Source organism: Phaenicophaeus curvirostris, chromosome 8 (assembly GCF_032191515.1).
Source record: "Phaenicophaeus curvirostris isolate KB17595 chromosome 8, BPBGC_Pcur_1.0, whole genome shotgun sequence".
Lineage (NCBI taxonomy): Eukaryota > Metazoa > Chordata > Aves > Cuculiformes > Cuculidae > Phaenicophaeus > Phaenicophaeus curvirostris.
Genome location: NC_091399.1, coordinates 4,676,201 through 4,699,309, shown reverse-complemented (window position 1 = coordinate 4,699,309; position 23,109 = coordinate 4,676,201). Strand labels below are relative to the sequence as shown.

The following is a 23,109-nucleotide window of genomic DNA, read 5'->3' as shown; positions in this document are numbered from 1 at the left end:
CCAAGTTAAAAACGTTTAGCAGAGGCAGGCCTGTCCTGTGCAGTGCTCTGGCAATGAAAAGCCCTTCACGTGCAATAATTGGAGCCAGTTCTAGAATTGAGAGTAGCATAGCCATGTAAGGAAAGAGCTGTGGCAGAGCCAACCCTGCTCAGAGACTAAATGTTTTAGCTCAGGAACTGAGCTACCTAGCCCAAATGTCTCAAGGAGTACTTTTTGTGGGACATGAACTGGACTCCATCAAAGAGTGCCAACCCTAGCTCATACCGAGGAGCCTTGTGTCACACTTCTCTTCTGGTATATCTTGGCTTTATATGTCCCTGCTTGCTTGGGAATTGCTGGGAAGGTATTTGCATAGTGCTTTGGGGCATGCATGTACGGCTCGCCTCAGCTTGAATGCAGCAGTTTTTAAGAGACTGACAAGAAGGGGAATACAGTGGTCTGAACTGTCTGAAGGCAGTCCAGAAGGTTTTGAGGGAAGAAAGCTATTCACGTTGAGACGTGAATGCTTCAAAGTAAAAACCTTATAAAGATGCCTGTAAATGGGACACAGAACCAAGGTGTTGGGTTCTTAGATGCTCTTCTCTCTGTCATGGTAAATGAGACCTGAGGCTTTATTGTTCTCAGGCTGCATGTTAACAGTGTGTTCTCCTAATGCCCCACTGACAAATGTAGCTATGCATAAATCCTGTTCATTTCTGTGTATGGGGAAGTTCTAACTCCTGTCATTTCTGACAGAAAAGAAGCCAATATCCTTTATTCCCTTGTATTTGTATTGGGAGATTCTCAAGTTTATTAAAGATGCATGGTATCTTATTTAAGGAAAATTACACTTATTTGAGCAATTTTCCCTCAGTTTTGATTATGTCTATAACTAGATGACAGAACAGATCATGGTAACTTTGTAGGATCTGCAACTGTCATACTAACCCCATACCTCTGATTTTCTGAATATTTTTTTGAGAGGAAAAAATATTTTACAGCAACAGTGTTTGTACTGTCTTATTTTTTGTAATTTCCTGTTTCCCCCAGCCTGAAATTTGACTTCTCACCTTTTTAGCAATGAGTGTAAACTTTCATTTTGAGTAACTTGACTTGATGCATGGTATTTAAAGACGTATAACTGTGTTGACTGTCAAGCAGTTTTCGCTCCCAGTGAGCCAATTTAATGGTTCTTTGTGCATTCTTATACATGCTTCCAGTTTCATGTTTTTGTTCCTGATTTTTTTTCTATCAGAGTCGGAGGTCACTGTCTTACTGTATGTGAACCCTGTAAGGTTGCAGTAAGGTTTTAGATGCCAGGCAGGGATGAGCGTAGTAAAAGATATATAGTAGTCCTCTCACTATTTTTTTCTTTATGATATTTAAAAAAAAAAAAAAAAGGGAAAAAGACAGCAAGTTTTCCTTTGACTTAGCTATTTTAAATGGCAAATGATATAAAATGTATTTAAATACCTTGCTTTCCCAAACATTTCAGTACAAGGACATGCCTTTTGAATGTCAAAGAAAAAGGAAATAGAGGAGAAATTGCAGCCTCTTTTGTTTTTCAGAGATATATGAAAAAATATCAATGCACTTGCATGTCTTCTTATGACACGTTCTGCTATCATCTACCATTGCTTCAGTTTCAACATGTAGTTTAAAATATAAGAGCTGAGTTAACATTTTTTTTGGTGTTTGCATATGGCACTCATAGCTTATGAATGAACTTCAGGTTATTTTAAGTCAAAGCATTTAGGCTTTTTGTCAGGAATAGTAGTGGTGGAAAATGTGGTGCAAAGTGCCAGCTTGTAACACAACTGCACCAGGGTCTGGATGGAAGGGTTGTACTACTGGCAGCATCCTTTTTCCTAATTCTTATTCCTTTGACCCAGCTAGATGGTCCTCAAGCAAACAATATTTCCAGTTATTCCTCTCAATTTCGTATTTGGCTTTGCATGTGGTAAGTTTCCTCAACTGTCACATAAGGAAAGTTGTTACGTTGCTAAGTCATTTTTTATGCTGTGGTACTCATTTTCAGATAACCTGGTAATCCAGAATAGAAGCACGTATGCTCTTTTCTTGCTAATTCACTGAATCAGAGGATGAGATCTTAATAATTTTTTTTGTGGAATTGTTTTGGGTTTTTTTGCAAAGAAAACTCGGAGGAAGGGTTCTCCTTTTTGAGGACTTGTCCAGTGAGCGTAGTGGCAAGAAGAATCATCAGTCACAGGCGCTGAAGTATTTTTCATGCAGAGTTGTCACTATTTTATTCTACTAAGCTGAACAGAGGATGGGATTTTTCCCATCTCTCCTGCAGGACAGAAACATTAGGTTCATTGGTGCCAAGAAGTCATGGGTCCTGCAGTGTTCTCTGTACATGAGTTTAGTCTCTTGGTACTGTTACCATTACCTTGGCTTTTGGCCTTGTATTTAGCATCATTTCTGGCTCTTTCCAGGGGACTTGCAGATTATTTTATGCAAGTATTTTGGATATTGGGAAGAACTAGGAATGCACAATTTAGTAAGCATAACATGGAAAGTGGTTTAACTGGTGCATGTGTTTCTATAACTGCCGATAGAAGACATGATCTATAAGATTAAGAGGGAAGGACATTGGTGGGACCTTGCTGTTGAGGTTTAACCTCAGCTGTATACTAAGCACCACACATCTGCTCACCCACTACCCCCACCCAGTGCTACTGGAGGAGGAAAACTGAGAAAACTCGTGGGTTGAGATAAATGCAGTTTAATAAGTAAAGCAAAACCTGTGTGCACCAGTGAAGCAAACCACGGAATTTTTCACTACTTCCCGTTGATAGGCAGGTGTTCAGCCATCTCCAGGAAAACAGGGCTTCCTCACATGTAATGATTGCTTGGAAAGACGAACACCATCACTGTGAAAGCTCCCTCTTCCTCCAGCTTTTTATTGCTGAGCATGACATCGTATGGTATGGAATATCCAGTTGGGGTCAGTCTTCCAGGCTGTGTTCCCTCAACATTTGTTGTTCACCCTGGGCTTACTTGCTGTTCGGGTGGTGTGAAAAGCAGAAAGGGTCTTGGCTCTCTTAGCACTGCTCAGCAGTAACTGAAACCTCTCTGTGTTATCATCGGTGTTTCCAGCACAAATCCAGAACATAGCTCTGTACTAGCTACTGTGCAGAAAAGTAACACTATCCCAGCCAAAACAAGCACACTTGCCTAGTCAGCTCTCATAGTTATTTGGGAAAGAAGCTTATGCAAAATCGTGAGAAATAGCTTAGGCAGATCAGCTTCTGCAGAATTGGTTGGGAAAATTGTGTCCTGTTGTGTTATTTTTTTAATATTGAGGCAACTACAGGGAGCTGTAGTGCGTGGTGAACACTGAACCATGAAAGAAAATGTTTCGTTGTGCCACTTCTGAAAAATACTGTTGTTGAAGAATAAAATGTACCTTGTAAGAGATGAGAGGTAGCATTTTGGATTGAGGAAGCAAGCCTGACGCATGTAATTTGCTTTTATTCCTCTACATAAGGCTGCTACAAGCTGCATTGTTTCAGGATGGCATTCAAGCATTTTATTGTAACTTTGAATTTTTAAAAGCTTTTACATTTAATAATTCTTCAGCTATAGATGAAAAATAAAAGTAATCCTGTAAGCTGGTGCTCTCAAACATGTAGGTTTCATTCCTTAAATTCGTGGTCATTCAGCTTCAAAAAAAGCAGAGGCTTTTGGGTATGTGTTTTTTTGATGCTCTTTGTTGAAGGTCAAGAACATAATCTGTTCCTTAGGAGTACAGTTCTACCTGCAGTTTAAAGATTCCTCATTTTTTGCAAGTTATGAGCTCTGTAAATGTTAATTCTCAATATGAGTCTGGTCTTTACCTACATATTCTCATTTTATTTAATCTCAATGAGTCAGGGGAATATTTGCCTAAGCAGAGTAAAGAATCACAAGGGAAAAGCAAGCAAGGTTTGAGGTATGGGAAACTGGGAGGGGAGGACATACAGCATCTGGGATTTGGGGTTTTTTTTAATCTAATCTTTACTTAGTTATATTTTCACTGTCAAGTAGAGATAGTATATTTAGAAATTCTACGTACAGCCTATGTCTCTTTACTTAGACTTTGTGCCCTTAAAGAATTAAATTGTAAATTTATGCCATAAGTACTGGAGAATCAGAGGATTCAGCCATCAAGAATGGGTCCCAGACAGGATCTTAAGCTTCAGGAAAGGTTCTCATATAGCGCTTAGGCTCTTGAATAGGAAAAAGGCAGGACTACAGCTGCATTAAAAAAAAGAAATAGTACCTAGATGAAGCTTGTCATATTCTAAGAGATAATATGTTTTGTTCTCTGCTACAGAGCCCTATCACTTACAGGGAAGCAGTCTTGAAAGCGTCTCTTCAGATGCAGAAGGACTAGTACTTGTTGCCAAATCCTCCCATTCATCTACTGATCAAGTTTAATGTTTGTTCTAGGAAGAGAAGGAAAAAAGTGGGAGAAGCAAAGATTTTTCTTGCTTTTTACTCTCCAAGTTTTCTCTTTTAAAGCTGAGTCACGAGGGGAGGGGCATTATGTAATGTCCTGTCTATTGGCATCATCTGCATTCTCTGCTCCTTTAGTGTTTCCAGCTGTGCCTCAGCTGTCTTGCCTATCTTTTGTAGCTTTTTATTTTTTCCTTTGAGTTCTTTGGTCTACTATTCTTTGTGTTGCATGTTTATTCCTTTCAGAATGCCTTTTCTCGTCTTGCCTGTATCACTTCTATCAGATGTGTAACCATTGCCAAAATGCCTGGTGTCTGCATCTGCTCTGACAACAGCAGGTTGAATGTGAGCAAGATACCAGACCCTTATGTGAACATGAAGGCTGTTAGAAATTTGCCATTTGAAATTATTGCATGAAGCAGCATGAAAAGGAAGTTAGCTGAATGCCATCTCAGATTGGAAGATCTTTTACAGTCCCAGTGAAATTGCAAACTAAAGTGTTATGTGTGTGTTAACGAGTACTTAACTTTTGTGTAATTACCTGTCTTTAAGTTTTAAGTGTATTTTAAAATGGGAAAACTTTAAAACAGGGGATTGTCTGCTTCCACTTCAGAATTCCCAGTTATTTTGACAATATTTCTGGTAATTAATAACAAAACCCACATTTGCAGTTTCAGAAAATATCTTGTGTATCGGAGTTGCGGGGTATCATTACTCTTCTAGTAATATATTCCTGTTTGTAAAGAAAGTGTGATTCTTGTTTAAGTTTGCATGTGCACTATTTTTAGTGACTTAGAAATAATATTCCTCAAAAAAAGGACATAGTTATGTTAGTTAGGCATTGATTACAGCCACCCCAAATTCTATTTAATATTTTTTCTATTGATTGTTATTTGATTACTACACTTAGAGCTAGTTTTCTATTGGAAATCTGCTATTTTTTAATGCATTAATATATCTATTTTTCAAAGAGCCTGTCTGAGCAATGTGTCTGTATCACATAATGAAAAAATTGTTATAACAAATGTTCATGTATTTTGAATGACACGCTGTCAAATGTTATGTAAATACCCAAGGGCTCAATATACTTTCTGCAGATATTGGGAATATATACATGTTAAAAAAATATCTATTTTTCCTTTGTGAACAGCTGGTCAGGTATCAGTTTTAAGCTGCTTTCTACCCTGTTTGGAATAAGAACCCCTTGAGAATAAGTCACAGCAAATAGGAAGCAGGAATTTAGTAGCTAGATATTGTGTAGATCATAATATCTTACAGTTAGAATCAAACGATCCTTTTATTTGTTTAGTTTTTAGGGATGCGCTTAGATAAAACCCTGTGGCAATGGCATCAGTTTTGTTTAGTTGCTCAATATGAAGATAGTTTAAGGGGGCTTTCTGTATGGAATACGCAGATTGGCTACTATATAACTTTAATGCATTGTAGCACCAACATTAGAACAAATGCATGCTTAAGTCTGTGAGTGAAGATCAATGGAACCGTTTAGCTTTTTGTTTTGTTTCAGTGTAGAGAAACAGTCTGTTCCAAATAAAGAGAGAAGTCGGCTAAGAATATTTAGGTTTTATTGGAATAAAGCACAGTGTTATTTAAGTTCACATCAAAAGAAGTAGTTGTGCTATTCCAAATTCATAACAATTGTGTATTAGTCTGTTTTTAATAATTTTGCTTTGGCATGTAATCCTGTTTAATTAGATGCTACTCTCTCTGTTGTTTCAAGATTCCATAAACTGGAGTCTTATATACCAGCTGCTAAAGCAGGAGTTACTGTCTAAATGATATTCACAATGAGTATTTGGAAGGTTTACAATTATACCCTTGCTAATAAATTGTGCTATTTTCCCCAACAGTTTTAAGTGCTAATCTTCAGAAGGCATTTTAAAATTAGCTAAAATTCTGTCAAGAGATTTACAAAAATTGTTATCATGAAGATAATTATGTCACAGTCCTTGGACTCCATCTCTGATTGTGTGCATAAATCAGAAAATGTCAGCTGTGTTTTCCCTTAATAATTATCCTTGCAGCAATATATTACAGTTTAGATTACTACTATAATGTTGCTTTAGGTTTATAAAACACAACTTAGTTGTTTCTGAAGTTTTCTGCTGATGAAATAATTCACTTTTCTAGAATAACAAGCGATTATTGGTATTAACATTTGATATATTACTAAGATCATCGATGTGGAAATAAGCATTCTACACTTTTTTTATGCAGTCCCCTGAAGAAATCAGCTTTTTCATTGAAACTTTGTTAAAGGAGATCACTTTTATAGAATGGCCAGCATTTGCAGAAGCTAATGTGGTCAGTCTTGTGGCATGTGTGGGACTTAATGTTTTAGGGATTTTTTGGACCAAAATTTGAGACTTTTCTCGCTAAATCTGTACAGGATGTAGGTACTTACAGTAGCTTCTGCATGTCCCCAACAGCTTTGGCCATCTGTCATTGCAGCCTATCTCCTTATAGGTAACTAAATGAAATACTAGAGGGAGCTACCACATCCTTTCTGAATTTGTACCAGGTTGTCTCATTGTAAGCACTCAGAAACTTCGGTACAGAGACATTTAATATGCATGTTTTAATATTTGGCTGCACAAACACTAGAAAATTATGATACAACATACTCTGTAGAAACCTTTTTCTTGAATTATAAGGGGAAAACAGGAGAAAAAAAAAATCTATTTTAGCATTAGCAGCAATAGTAAGTACAAACTGAGCGGGTGAGAGCTGTTACATCTTTCAATTACTGTATATTCCTTATGTTTAATACACAGAGAATGTTTGACCATAAAAATGTGAAATTCACTTTCACAAATATTTTGAAAAAAACTCCAGCTTTCTAAGAAAATTTCCTAAAACCAAATGGAAGCAATGGATTCCATGAATTCAGGAATCCTGCTTACCGAAAAACTGCTTTCATCGAAGAGAGACAGTATTTTAAGAAAGGCTTTTGATTTGACAGTGTATCAAGTAGGATAAGCGATCTACTCAACACCAGTGTTGCAGGCAGCCTTAGCATAGGTCTTATGCTGTTGTCAGATCAAAAGATTTTATTTCTCAGCTATCCTAAAATGTAAGACATTATCTGTAATACTAACACTATTGAAAGTCTTATGTGAAGTATTTCAGGATAGAGTTAAAGTAGGAGGATATGGCTTAGTGTGATCCCACTTTCCTTTGACTGGATGGGAGGTTGAGGTTGATTTCCGTGGAAGTGGGGCCACTTCATTTATCAAAGGGTGAGTTTGAGTTATGGTCTTCTCAAAACTCTCTTAGACCTGTTACGGCAGACCAGAGACAGCAATGCTTTTGTTGTTCAGGGAGATTCTTAGTGGTGATATGAGGCAATAGGCTGCTTTTGGTTTCTGAGCTGCTTCTGCAAAGCTTCACATGTGACCCAAAAGACCACATCAAGAATTACTTTTCAAATGACCAAGTTAAGCAAACGGGGCTTTTCCATCCAAGACAAAAACATATGCAAGAAAGCTAAGTTGGTGAATGTCTAGAGATGTGTTTTAAAAGGTGCAACCTCACTTTTGCCAGAATCTCGGGTATTAATTAAAAACTAGAATGAATCTTTATTTTTATTCGCCAGTTATGTGAGCTAGCTTGTTAGTTCATCCAGTGTGAAAGAGTAAGAGTATTTTGGACTTGGTAGTTGCTGACTCTCATCAGACTGTTAGAATATTGTTATAAAGTTTATGTCATGGCATTATTAATATTATGATTTACCATAACTGATAACAGGGAATTACAAGTGCATAGTCCTTGCTTCCAAAGCTTGCAGTTTATTTATTAACAAGAATAAATTGCAGTAGGAAAAACCCCATATTTTTGTCATTATGGGAGGACAAGCTTTTCAATTTGTTTGTTAATCTTTCTTCTTCCTCATCTTCATATGCTCATCATTCAGATTTCTCATTTCTGATTAGGTGTTTCACCAGTGTGCTGTGTGTAATAGAATCATAGAATCATAGAATAACCAGGTTGGAAGAGACCCACCGGATCATCGAGTCCAACCATTCCTATCAAACACTAAACCATGTCCCTTAGCACCTCGTCCACCCGTGCCTTAAACACCTCCAGGGAAGGTGACTCAACCACCTCCCTGGGCAGCCTGTTCCAGTGCCCAATGACCCTTTCTGTGAAAAACTTTTTCCTAATGTCCAGCCTAAATCTCCCCTGGTGGAGCTTGAGGCCATTCCCTCTTGTCCTGTCCCCTGTCACTTGGGAGAAGAGGCCCCTCCCCTCCTCTCCACAACCTCCTTTCAGGTAGTTATAGAGCGCAATGAGGTCTCCCCTCAGCCTCCTCTTCTCCAGGCTAAACACCCCCAGCTCTCTCAGCCATTCCTCATAAGGCCTGTTCTCCAGCCCCTTCACCAGCTTTGTTGCTCTTCTCTGGACTCGTTCCAGAGCCTCAACATCCTTCTTGTGTTGAGGGGCCCAGAACTGAACACAGTATTCGAGGAGCGGTCTCACCAGTGCTGAGTACAGAGGGAGAATGACCTCCCTGGACCTGCTGGTCATGCCGTTTCTGATCCAAGCCAAGATGCCATTGGCCTTCTTGGCCACCTGGGCACACTGCTGGCTCATGTCCAGTCGGCTGTCAACCAACACCCCCATGTCCCTCTCCTCCAGGCAGCTTTCTAGACAGACTTCTCCCAGTCTGTAGCACTGCACAGGGTTGTTGTGCCCCAAGTGCAGGACCCGGCATTTGGCCTTGTTAAACCTCATGCCATTGGACTCAGCCCAGCGGTCCAGCCTGTTCAGATCCCTTTGCAGAGCCTCCCTACCCTCCAGCAGGTATGACACAAGTATTTGTAGATATCTACATCTCTTTTTTTAACTAGTTGTCATCTAGTTCTGGATAAGATCTCAAGTGAATATATAAGCCATTTATTTATGTATAAAATCTCTTCCCAACTCTCTTGCTTTCTGATTCACTTAAAAACCAGGAAGTAGTTATGCTAGAATTCTTTAAGATGCAGTATTTAGACTTTTGTGACTTTTTCACATGCAATGGTAGTTTGACTTATGATGACCATGACCCTAATCGCATCTCTGTACTTATTTTTCCTCCTGAACTTCTCAAAGGTGGTATTTAGTTTAGCATCATGCGGACCTATAGATCTGCCAACAATGATGTCCTACAAAGTACTATATAATTATCGAATCACAGGGTTAAAACTTCTAGACTTTATCTACACTCACAGAAAATCACTTGACAGTAAGCCACCAAAAGCAATTTTTTTCATTGCTTGTGTCTTGTTTCTTTTACTTCAGCTGCGGTTCAAAATGAAACACCTGGGAGTTTAATTCCTCATTATACTTAAATCTGTAAAGTATTATGGACCAAAGCACACTGTCCTGTGCAAGATGTTTATAGACATTAATCTATTTGGTAGCATGGATAATAGAATGAGCTCAATTTTTGCTACTGATTTAATACTTAGGAAAGTAAAGCTCACCCTGGTCATGGTCTACTGCAGTTTCATTGTTTCCCAGACATAGTCTTCAGAGTGTTCCCACGCTTACAATTTCATTCATATTGCTATCCTTTCAAATGACCCACAAATGTAGTGTGCAAGCTGATACTCAGACCCTTGAGGAAGTGGCATCTATACACCTGTATATGCATCTGTTAGGTATTTCAGACAACCTTTTCTCTAAGAGGATCCAACATACCGTTTCGGATGATTGCGGCTTTAACTGGAAAGCAGTGAATATGATCAATATGTGCTCGCTTTTCTGTTCAGTATGTATACAGTAACTGATAACACAGTACGATGAGGGCATCTTCCTTCAGGAGTTTGCCTCTGGCTCAGTTTTCAGTTCATTTTTTACTAATGGTGAAGTTGTTTGCTCTCCAATGGTTGATAGCTGTTTGGCTGAAAGTAGCTGGGAAAGATGTTCAGAAACAGTAAAAGTAAGTTCGTCTTGCCAAATAAATCAGTACAACATCTATTATTTGAGTCTATAAAATTTGTTCCATTTTTTGTTCCATTGTTTCACATTGGGTTTATAGTTGAGGTAGAATGTATATGTGCATAGAACCACATGGTCCCAGGATTTTCTTTAGGTATGGGCCACCTTTGTTGCCCTTCAGCTGGTTAACAGTATGGTCTCTACAGACAGACTACTGGCTGAACTTACTCTTCTCAGCATTTTCCACATGGAGTGCATCAGTTATTTTAACTTGTATGATACAGAGACAATGTAGTTGTGTTTGATAAAAATCCTGTGTGCTTTGACTCCTCTGTCATTTTGACATGCTTCATACAATAAGATCAAGAGAAATGAACTATATGATGCTCAGATTTTCTGAACCTCTCCTGAGATGTTGGTGGCACAGGGTTGTTAAAACATGGGCTTTCCTCTTTTGGTGCATGGAGTAATATTCCAAGTGGTGTTTCCGTTGGTCTGTTTCCCTGGAGGATGGGAGGTTTGATTTTGCTTGCATGGATACTTTCAGTTTAATACTGATGAATCAGGAATTCTTTATTAATTAGTATTGTTGATTTGGATTTCTATTGTGTATTTTAAATGACTGACCTGCGTCTGTGTACTTGGAGCTGAAGGTCAATGCATGCTGATCTGAATAATGGAACACTTCATTGTAGAGCTTCCCTGTTTTTCTCTTATAATCCCTTTGAGTTTTGAGTAGGATTTTGCTGTACAAAGGACAGCTGATTGTACTATAAACAAAGAAAAAATAGCAGATTAGCCATGAGATAAGATTTACCACGGATATTTAAGATATATATAAAAAAGATGGCAAAAGTTCTAAATATAGCTTTGTTTGTTTCTTCTGTTCAGAAATATACCATTAAAGCATTAAAACTTTGTATTAAAGAGAATATAATCTTATTTCAAAATAATGATATTTTAAATGTTAATTGGACACACTAAAATATCTTGTTAGGTCATTTACAAATATCTACTTATTGCCTTTCGTGTAGTACTGTTGTAGCCTCAAATTGAATCTAATTATAAAAATAAAGAATCAATGCATAAAAGAAATAATAATAGATAATCTTTATTGTATTTATTATAACTATCTGTGAGATGCAGACTTGAAAATTAATTCAGATATTCAAACTGTGAAAGCAATATGACCAAATAATAGTGCACATATTTTCTTTAAAGCTGCTAGGTCAGGAGCCTGACAATCCTGCCTTTGAGGATGTTAGCAACAGTAAATGTTAGGCTTGCAACTTGTGTTTCTTTTACACCCATATGGCAAAATTATGCCTCCCAGAGGTAACTTTTGGTATTGGACAAAGGTGCTGCAGAGAACAGAGGTAACCTAAAAGCTTCCTGTATTGACAATGCCTCAAGAGAATATAAAAAATCCTATGGATGATGCAGATGATCAATGAGTTCTTGTTTGATGGTATTTTACACTCACTTTACGCAGATACAAATTTCTCACTAGCATCTTCTGCATGAATTTTACTGCCTGTCTGGGAGCAGAAGAAAGGATCAGCACCCTGGAGTCATGGAACCAGTCACACATTTAATAATAATTAACAGAATATAGCGAAGTTGTATTTCATTTATTGTCACAAAATTGTTGGCTTCATATTACTTTTAGAAATACTGGTGTGCTCTAATCTGGAAAAAAAAAAAACATTAAGTGGTTGAGGTGTCTATAAATAATTAATCTTTTCAGTTTCTGCTGTGTTTTAAAAATTAAATTGAGTATGATTGGTTTGTTCCGACAATGCCTGTTTTATTGGGATGCAATTTATAACTTTTATTCTAATTCTAAAATGCACATTAGGTTTCTGTTCTCATCTGTGTGTGCAGTAGCTTTGTAGCTTTGCATGCTGATAAAGAAAAAATTAATTTTTGTCAAAGAGAAAAAAGTGAAAATTTTATACATTTCATTATGGAACATTTATAAGATTATTTCCATGACAACCATATAATAAGATTCATGTTTACTTTGTTTCAGAGTTCTCAGTGTCTTCTTAATGACTCCTGTGTAATTAAAACAGAATGCATAATTTGAAGTTACATAATATAAATCAGGGGTTTTTGCATTATGTTGAATAATGGTAATACATATGAAGGCCTTATATGGATTTGTCCGTTTGTTGCAGAACTGTGAGAAACTAGAAAATAATTTTGATGACATCAAGCACACGACTCTTAGTGAGCGAGGAGCACTTCGAGAAGCAATGAGGTAAGTCTGGGTCACCATAGCAACAGTCACAGATGTGGTAAAGAAAGAGTCATTCTTCATTATTGGGGGAACAAATGAGTTCATTGCCACCATTCAGCTCTATTCTCTAAGGTATTAATTTGTCAGTGGAGAGGCTTCCCTTGAGGCTGTACTTTGGTTTTGAAGCTGCATAAATGTTAAGCCTGACTGCACAGTAAAAAACGTAAATGTTTAATTTGTTATTTAAAATGCTTAAGGGGTGCCTTGCTTTATATTTATACTAAACTGTGAGTGAATGAAAATATTGTTCATCTAAATTCTGTAAGTGTTAAAGCAATTGTACAATGCTGTTTGAACAAACCTGTGTTTGCTTTTAAATTTGATTTGATTTTTTATGTATGTAGTTCTTGTGTACTCTGATTTTATCACCAGATTTACATGGTTTTGGTTTTGCTAATGGAACATAAAAAGCTGTCTGGTCCTTCACATATTGTAGAGTTGTATATTTTGCTTAATATCCTCATATCACTGCGCTTAATGTTTATTAAAGAAGGTTAAAATTAGTCAGTACGTGAATATTGTCACCCTTACTTGCACTGTGGAGTGCCTGGGTACAGGACGCCAAAGAGACTTACGAGCTATAGTACCTGGGAAGGTGAATGTTGACTGCTTAAATGTGATGGAATCAAAGCCAGATTTGCTTGAGTAACTCACTGAATAATCAGGAATAGTAACTGTAGTATGATCAGTGGATCAGAAAATTATAGTAACGTGTACTTTTAATGGTTTTGGAAGTTGGATAGTAAAATATAATGACGCAACTGTAGTGCTTCATTTTACTTGCCTGATATCAGAGTAGCTTCCGAGACTTGCGATAGCGCAGTAAAAAGTAAAAACAACAACAAAAAGTGTTGAGAATATTTATGAAAAGCTAATTACACCCATTTGCTTTGTGTTCATAATCCCTTTACATTTATTGATGTGTGCAAATGACTTTATTTGCATGACTGACTTAGTTCATGACGCTCTTGTCTCATGTACACTGCTATGAATAAGTGTTTGTAAAGGTTTTCTGACTTGAAGTGCAACCTGCCTCTTTTGAAGCCTTTCTTATCACCTCCAAATTATATTATTTCCTTTCTGAATGTTTCAACTACTGGTGTTACAAATAACTATAAAAATAATGGCTTTCACCTTTCTAATTGTGATTTCTTGCGTTTTGCTTATTTTGCTTCATTCATTTAGGGTTTTCTCTCTATGTGGTTTGTGTGCATAAGTCTTTCATGTAGTGCCGGTAAATAAAAAGCGATTTAAAATAAGGATTTGGGGAACTTTTGGCATATGAAGCTACTTTTACTATTTTCAACAAATTGGATTTCAAGTTGCTGCTCTCCTGTAACAATGGGCCGGTTTGCGGTGTTTTGAGCTACATGACTCAGCAGGTTAATCTTTTCAAAACTTGGAAGCTGGCAGCTCCTTGGTGATAAACATTCGCTAGCAAAGGGAGCTTTGGCATTTCAAAGGTCATGTTTCTGTTACAAGGACCGTGTACAAGATTCTCATGATTCTATGCTGTGCATACAATAAAAAACACTTTACTATCTCATAAATTTGTATCCTGGCTATTTCTGCTAGGGTACAAGCCATTCTGAGAAATTGTTATTGATTGTGAAGTGTGACAGATATTGTGCAGTGTTGGAATTCTCTTAATTGCAGTCAATATTATGTGGTTGACTTTTTCTTAGTTGTTTTTATGGAGGTAAAGAAGATACCTGACTTACTAAATTGAGACTGTAGTATGTTTTTGTAACATACTTGACTAACACATGAAAGGTACAAAATGTTAATTTAGAGATGTTTATGCATGTAGATGTACCTGTTTTTTATAAATGTGTGTAAAAGACACTTATTATTTTAGGCTGTACAGTTCTTTCAGCTGCTACATAGTCACCCCATGTTCTAAGTGGCTGCATTTTTCTGTTTGAATCCCCAAATTATCTGTAGCGTGTGTAATTAAAATAGTACATTTTGACAGATTGAAGTTCACTATACTTTTCTGTAACTATAGTGGACGTAAGACCAGGTGTGAGAGGACAGATTTTCTGGCTTTAGTATTGTGTGATACCTGCCTCCTTTTGGTAAGGGTAGCATGTGGAGAGGATTGCACATTGCACAAAGGCATTAAAATCATGTGGGCATGGAAACAACAACAACAACAAAATCCTAGTTGGATAGCTAAGTGGATATATGTGGATTTCAGATGAGCCTTAAGTTGAGTGGGCAGTCTGCCCAAATCCTCTCTGATTTCCCAGAGTGGTACTATTGGTCTGCCAGATGAGGGATACAATGAACATTTTTCCCCAGGGCTGCCATTTGGAATGAGACCTTCCGTTTTAACTTTCTCTTTGAGAAAAATGGTCAATTCAATATGGGTTTCTAAGCTATGAATATCATTGTGCTCTGCATAAACAAACACTAATATCCAAGAAGGGTCTTGTTCTTTTTCCAGCTCTTCAGAAAGTGAATGGTATTCAAATTAAGGATTACATGAAAGCCATCTTTCTTCTTTATGTATATAGATGTATGCAAAAGAAACTTTCTGAAGGGTTTTGAAGTGATTGTAAAGCATACGAACTTTCTCTAGTTCTACTTTACATATTGTTTTAGACCTTCAGTCGGAAAATGAGCTGATAGTAGTTAGCTATTACTTGGGGTATGAAGAGTGATATTGTAAAAGTTTAGTTTACTTGTGATTGCATAGAATCATGAAGCACTCAATGCAGTAAATGTTTTGCTTTATGATGTACTCCAAATGTTTTGTTTATTATTATACTGCAAAGCTTAAGTAAACAATAAACGTACATTAGGGTTTTTTTAGTTGAGATTAATAAATGGACACACTATTGCCTTGAATGTATGTACAATAATTTAATTAGGTATTTTATGTAGTAACTTGGCAGAAAAATAGCGTGGATATACACCTATAATGCCAGGTTGCATAAGTAAGAGCATTAAGCCTTTGTTAAATGGGGCCCAATTTGTTCTTAATATATATAATCATTGTTAAAAATCTGGGTCCTGATCCTCAGTAAAGCTTCCTCTGGAAGTTTAAAGGAGCTTTTAGGCTAGTTTGGCTGCTATGAGGAGATAAGTAATTGAGGAGGGGGAAGTGACATAGCTATCTGTATGCTGACCCTGGTAGTCATTTCACAGGTGGCAAAACCAGAATATGGACTGATGCAGTCACCATTCCTCTGAGAAACTGGGATAAAGTAGTGTGTTTTAAGGGAGAAACAAGTGATCGCTTCATATGTTCGGGATATTTTAACTTCATGAGGCTTCTGCAGGTCCATTCCTCCAGCCTCTAGAGGTCCCTGTGAACAGTGGCACAAACCCTTTATAGCAGGTAATGGAATGCTTCCGAATCCTATACTAGTAATATGCTTTGGGCCTATGTCTAGTGTATGTTTCATGAATTTGGCATCAGATAAATGAAGCCATAGTGTTTAACATTGTCTGAATCTGGCATGGCAATTATTTATTTATCAACCGAGTAGGTCAGCCACCATGGTGGTTTATGGCGGGGAACAATCAGTTAGTAAGACTGGTGGGATGTTAAATGCATGCATGGGTCCTATGTATAGATGAATATGCGTACAGTCATTCTTGTGAACATTGACTGAGTTAGTATGTGTGAAAGCTTTGCAACTAAACATTAAAAATGAGTATTTTTTATAGACTTCTTGTTAATAAAGGAAGATTTAAACATATTTCTTTGTACTTCTAAGTGGGAAAGGAAAATAGAAAGTTTGCTTGTCTGTTTGGATCAGTATAAAAAGACAGAAGTTCATTTGGAATTTTCTTTTGCATTCACGTATTTTTCAAATGGTTTTGGATAATGTGAACATAGAAATGAGGCTTCAACTGTTATTTCCAGTTTGATAAAAACATTTTCTGTTCATGATGATATTCACTGTTGTCTTGACAACTGTATAAGTTGGGGTTACTAATAATCAAGCTTCTTTTAATATGGTCTAGTCTCTCAGATGTGTTTGACAAATAGTTTCTGTGGTGGGACAAAACCCAAGAAAATTGCACTGTAAGAAGTTCCATGATTTCACAAGTGTTCATTAATTTTCAGATTAAAACTTAGGGATTTAGAAACATGTGAACAAAGCAAGTCTGCAGCACAAACCGCAAAATAACTAGTGAACAGTTGTCAGGACTCTGGCCTGAGATGTGGCAAATACAGGTTCATGTTCCAGTTCTGAGTCAGGCAATTTGGTTTTCTCAGTTTAAAAAGCCACATCAGCTCTAGATTTAGAGAAACACAGGCATGAAATATAAAGACAATAAAAGCAACAAAAAATGTCATTTTAAAAGTATGCCTGCTTTCCTGTGTTGTTCATAAGCTGTTTTGAGAGATGGGACCAATCTCAGGTAAGTTGAAAGGGAAGGTGGATAAGGAGCAAAGATAATTGCTTCTGGGTTTGTGATCCAGGTCTCAAAGATCAGCTATTCAAAGAAATCCTTTTTTTCTGGGGAGGTGGAAGCCAAAAGTAGCCACTAGCCTTGTGATTAGTGTGCTTATTTGGGACTGAGGGAGTAAGTTCAAATTTCTCTTCCACCTTCTTCTATCTTTACATTTCTCTCCAGTGCAATCATTTGAATGCTACTTGAAGCATGTTTTAGGGGAGAAATAAGTGATTGCTTCATATGTGTTTAACAAAAACTTGTTCTACTTCTGAAGTACAACACTATGCTTTCTTTAGTGACCAACACGTATTCCTCTGATGTATCTCACCACTCCCCTGATCCAGAGGACATACTAACTTCGTAAACTACTTTGATACGTAGGCTTATTCATTTAGAAATTTATTTAGACTACTTCTGGCTTAGAGTGCAGTGATGTTCTCAGAGTGAAAAATATTCAAAACCTATGGAATTTAGGAAATAGACCATGCTCCCCTGAGAACTGCTTTTCTAGATATGTATTTTGACAATTTTATAAATCAAGAACTACATGAGAACTTATAGTAGTACTTCCATAGTAAAGACCTATGTGGATAATAGAAATTATTTTTTTTTAGTGTGTCATTTTGAAATCAGAACTTCACCATCATCCTCAGTGTACATTATAGATCAAACAGATTGATATCACTTGCATTGACCAATTATTTGCCGTATATCTTCATGGTGCAAGACAGTCCTGTGCTAGAAGCTGTTTAGTGGTATAACAGGGTCCCGTGTCCATGCAAATTTCCCTTGCTTTTGGTTGGCTAATTATTAGATTGGTGCAAAAATAATCGCCTTTTTTGTCATTGTAAATTGTGATGCTCATTTTGGATTAAACTTTAAACTACTCATGTAGTATACCACTTCATGGTGCCAAATTCACTCTACTCATTTATGCTATTGATTTTGTTTTCACTATTTAGTCTATTTTATATTGCACAGTCAATTCAAAGATAGGAAAAAGAAAAATCAAGCAATTTCAATGTATGAGTTTAAGAGGGGGACCGAAAGCAATAGAGACTGCAAGCAATATCAATGAAGCATTTGGCCAGGAGTCTGTCAGTGGATGTACAGCTTGACAGGATGAGCCTTGAAGATGAGAAGGGTTGCAGGTGTCTATCTGCGGTAGACAACTACCACACTGAAGTGTCTTATTTTGAGCTTGATATTGAGATGGGCTGTTCTGTTTGAATATTGACTTCATCATACCTTGATCAGAAGTTTTGATACTGAATTACATTTCCAGTTTATTTTGTCCGATTGTTGCACATGCATTGGTCAAAAATATTGAATATAATTTCTCATTTTTAGTTTATGAACTGTAATTTATTTTTGATTGGTGATGTATACAGAGGATAGACTTGTTTCTCTAGATATTACAGGGGAGAAATTCCAGGTAAGTTAGATTATTTTCCTTTGAATGTTCATTTAGTTGCCTGGCTAGCATAAACTAACAAATGTGACTTATATTTAACCTGGTATTATGCATCAACTGTGCGTGAACTGATGTTCGTGATTGGCAGATGTGAAGGGATATTGAATTTTTTTGTGGTTTTGATTGGCAGTATATGTTCACAGTTGCTTTATATCAGAGGACCAGATTATACTTTGTAGCATATACAAACAATACAGGGATTTAGAACAAAAGCATTGTTAGGAAAATAGCAAGCAAAGCAGCAAAATAATAAACAATATACATGGTTTTTGAAACTGAATTCCGATTACTACTTTTGTTGATATACCAAAGTGTGCTTTAGGCAAGATCTTAAGTGAATATTTTGGTAAAATCTTGCATGTTTTTTATACTTTTTTGTATGTATAACAGTGACTGAATGATACTTCAAGTCTGTCCTTTGTATGGTAAACACATTGTTGCTGTTCATGTGTACCATTACCAAAAAAAATTTCAGATTGGAGGAGAAAAAACAAAACCCACTTTCCTCTCACTCTGAGGGAGGGGAGCCTGTTTTTAATTTTGAACCATTTAGTTTTATGATTTAAAGAAAAGAATTGGATAACAGTCGAAATTTTCCTTTTTCTGCAAACTGCAGAAGGTGTTGTCTGATGTTGGTGGTGAAAGATTCTGAAAACCACTGTAGCAGATGGCTTACCACAAAGACTCCAAAGATGGCATGCAGTGGGTGCAGCGTCATACCTTTCAGTGTCTGACAGCCACTCGTCTGCATACTGTTAGAATAGAAAATTATGCTACAGGATCTTGAGTTCACTGTATGGGTTCCCCTTTTGTTACTTTTTAATATGTAAATTTTTTAAATATTTCTAAAATTTGTTCTTAGCTGCCATCAGGAAAAGATATTCTGGATTGCCAGTGATCATATATACACAATACAGATTACCAGGTTATGAATAAGTCAGTTTTGTCAGCCTAGACCCTTTGAAAGGGGGTTTGATTTGTTAAAAACAAAAAACAAACAAGCAAACAAAAATAACATGTTTGGAGATGAGTGGAGGAAACTGGTGATCTTGCATTGTGCCATGGTGAGCTATGGCTTTCTGTATTATTCAGATTTGATTTTATGTTACAGGGCTTTGGATGGTTTAGTTTAGAAGGTGGATCATATAATTTTAGACCATACCGAAAGTCTGGGGCATATACAGAAGCTGAGTGTGTTAGAGCTTTGGCAAAGGTGTCAGATGTTTTGTTCAGACTGCTCATGCAAATGCTGTTTTATTTGTAAGTCATGATTTTAGTCTCCACTGTAGCCAGCCTGTTGACAGTACCATATTCCAACTGTATTCAAGAAACCCCATTTCCTAAAGTAACTTGTGTTTTGCATACTGTCAGAAGCTAGTCTGTCTCTACAAATGCTATTTTAAAGATATCTGCCCTTGTTTCTTTTCAGAGGTTCACTGTAGTTCTCAAAAGCCTCAGAAAATGTAGTCTTTCTTCCCTCCATTGTGGTGTCTTTTGAAGTCTATGGGCTTTTTATTGTCATGAGCATCTCTGAGCACATTCTCCTTGGAGTTCAGGATACAAGGCAAAGCTAGGGGATGGAGGACTTTGTTCAAAACTGCTTTATTAGGTATCGTGTGTCTTTGCATTGTATGTTTGTTAAGGCTAGATGATGATTATCTTTTTCTATGGTTATGGTGTGTTTAAAACCCTTTGTTTATAATGAATATTAGTAGCTATATGTACTTGTTAGCTGCTTCTCTTGAGTCCTAACTGTATTGTAGTATTGATTGTCTTTCTGGACATAAGAGCAAACATCCATTTCCTTAGATATGTTTTGTATATTGGGATGAGGTTGTTTCAGAGATTAAACTGTGGGTCCAACTGTGCCCCAAGATATTTAACTTCCATCAGAATTAATCTGCCCTTCCCCTGTAGACTTCTGAATTTAAATCCTGTTTATTTACTTGAGGCTATTTGAGAGAACAAGAAAAGATTATTTAAGTTCAGTTTTCCAATGGAATCAACCTGTTTATTGAAAATAAGACTCTAAAGTGTATTGAATTTTTTCATTAAATTAGTTGATAAGAAGAAAACTAGCATCAGTACTGCACATTTAGCTATTTGGCTACAAAATTTTGCAGAAACAATTTTCCATCCTCATTTCTAAGGGGCACAGATGCTTTACAGGAAGATCTTTTTATTGTAGCTTGCTGCTGAAAAGTCAGTTGACAGGCAGTTAAGTCCTAAACCACTCTAAGTCTTTCAGGATACCACCCAGAGACTTTCTCTGCTGGTGCCTAAAGCAAGGCTACTAAATTTTAGCACTCCTGGGAGTGAGGAGTGTTAAGATTTCAGGCAACGATTTGTACAAAGGAAGCTGCTTACAAAGTGAGTCAAACATAAGAGGTGTCATGGAGAATCAAGGAACAAACAAAGTGTTCTTGAGCAGCATCTTCTGCCCCTCTATTCCTCTCTTGTGAGACCTCACCTGGAGTATTGTGTCCAGTTCTGGAATCCTCAACAAAAGAAGGATATGGAACTGTTGGAACGGGTCCAGAGAAGGGCTACAGAGATGATCAGAGGACTGGAGCACCTCCCATACAAGGACAGGCTGAGAGAGTCGGGGTTGTTCAGCCTGGAGGAGGGAAGGCTCCGAGGAGATCTTATAGCGACCTTCCAGTACCTGAAGGGAACTACAGGAAAGCTGTGGAGGGACTTCTTTATAAAGGGATGTAGTGATAGGATGAGGGGGAATAACTATAAATTGGAGAGGGGCAGATTTATAGTAGACATAAGGAGGAAATTCTTCATGATGAGGCACTGGAACAGGTTGCCCAGGGAAGTTTGGGTGCCCCATTCCTCCTATATTTAGTGGTTTTATTTATTTAATAAAGTAATTACTACTACAGTTTTATTACTGCTATTAAATACTAATGTTTAATACTAATAATACTTTTATTACTGAGATTTTTCCACATTTGTCAGCATTAATTAGTATTAACCAAGCACTTGCTTTGTATTTGGTAATGTATTTTAAAAAAGAAATACCATTTTAGTCAGTACCTGAGGAAATTACCAAAAAGGCAATAGAACACTTATACTTCAAGGAGTATTTTTATCATGGAAAAAGTTATATTGATAAAATATTTTTCATATTTTCATTCATATTTCTCCCTGGTTGACCATGTAAGTGCTTCTTGATTGATTCTTCCTGCTTATCTGTGTTTTTTCAGGGAACAGGAAATGTACTTGAGCGCGTATTGACTGTTTGCTGTTTCTAGGGTCCTACAGCATCTTCCTGGGGTCTTGGCTGGCTGTTAGGTGTCAGGCTGTGCCTCACAGCATCCACACCTCGGTCTTCCCATTGCAAATTTGCTTGCATGGCAGCTAGTGGTGTTGTTAACCCTCTTCTGTCCTGAAGTGTATTCTTGTGTAATTTCTTCTCAGATAAAATAATTAATTGGGGTGGGAATTGTTCTCCCTATAAATAAAGAACTATATAGGGATGTTTAGAAAGACCTAAATGGGAATTATTATATATTTAAGAGACATCCTAGCCTCGTTGAGTGTTTTCCACTAAAGAGGGCTCTGACTGCATAGCCAAGCCTGAGTACTGCTAGCCATGTGGCTGCAGTATCCAAAACAGAACTGAGAGTTCTGTTTCTAGTATGCGTCTTTCAGCTTGCACTGAGATGCAGCTCCACTCTTACCAGCATCTGGTGCAACTTCTTTTTTTGGGGGGTAGATATAGACAAGCTTAAATGGTTGCTACATAGAGTCATATGTTTAGTCATGACCTACCTGTAAGCGCTGTGTGTCATCCTCACTGACTCAGCTGACATTTGTGCAAAGCCAGCGGGACAGCACATGCCAGGCAGGGGGATGCATCGCTGCTGTGAGTCTGGCTTGTGGCAGAAGAGTGTCTCAAAGGCAGCCAGAACAGGCAGCTGTAACACAGAAGCTGCAGGAACAGGGGTGTTCACGTTGGTTGCTCAAGCCTACAAGACTAGGTTAGAACTAGGCTGAGGTAAATGCTACCTGCATTTTAGGAAGGGTTATGTTGGATCTTAATGCCAATTGCTTTGCTATAGAGAGAGCTCCTAGTGCTGGGCAACATTGCTCACTCATATAGTGTCATTCTAGGGTATTGTTCGCTATAGAGATGTAGCCATTCTATGGATAAATTCTTCTGCAGCCAAAATCATGGTGAAAGGCTGCAGAGGAAAGGACCGCTGTTCACCCAGTTGCAGATGAAATGAAATCCCTGATTTTCCTTTTCTAATACAAGAAGGCATTTAACCAGCAGGGACTATACAGCATAAATATTTTCTCCTAGTTGAATTAGATGTATTTCAGTAAGTGTAAAACTATCTCTCTGTACTCCCTGCTTCTGTGATCAATTTTTATTCTTCTACTGTACTTGAGTATGCTGGGTGAGTGATGACTTTTCCCCCTAAACTGGAAAGGGCTCAGAAATCTTTTGCTATTGGTGTTGCTAAACATTCTGTCTCCTGCTAGTGTAAAGTTGTCATAACATGTAAAATTTATTTTG

The 23,109-nt window shown here is 37.3% G+C and overlaps 1 protein-coding gene across 3 annotated transcripts in view; it reads left to right on the top strand.

Moving 5' to 3' along the window:
* The window catches only part of DPYD (dihydropyrimidine dehydrogenase), a 368,728-nt gene that overhangs the window by 34,549 nt on the left and 311,070 nt on the right, over positions 1 to 23,109 (top strand). For all 3 annotated transcript variants that reach the window (XM_069862153.1, XM_069862154.1, XM_069862152.1), the window contains exon 3: positions 12,564 to 12,646. In XM_069862153.1, the coding sequence (XP_069718254.1) occupies positions 12,564 to 12,646 (83 nt within the window). The remainder of the gene's footprint in view (positions 1 to 12,563; positions 12,647 to 23,109) is intronic.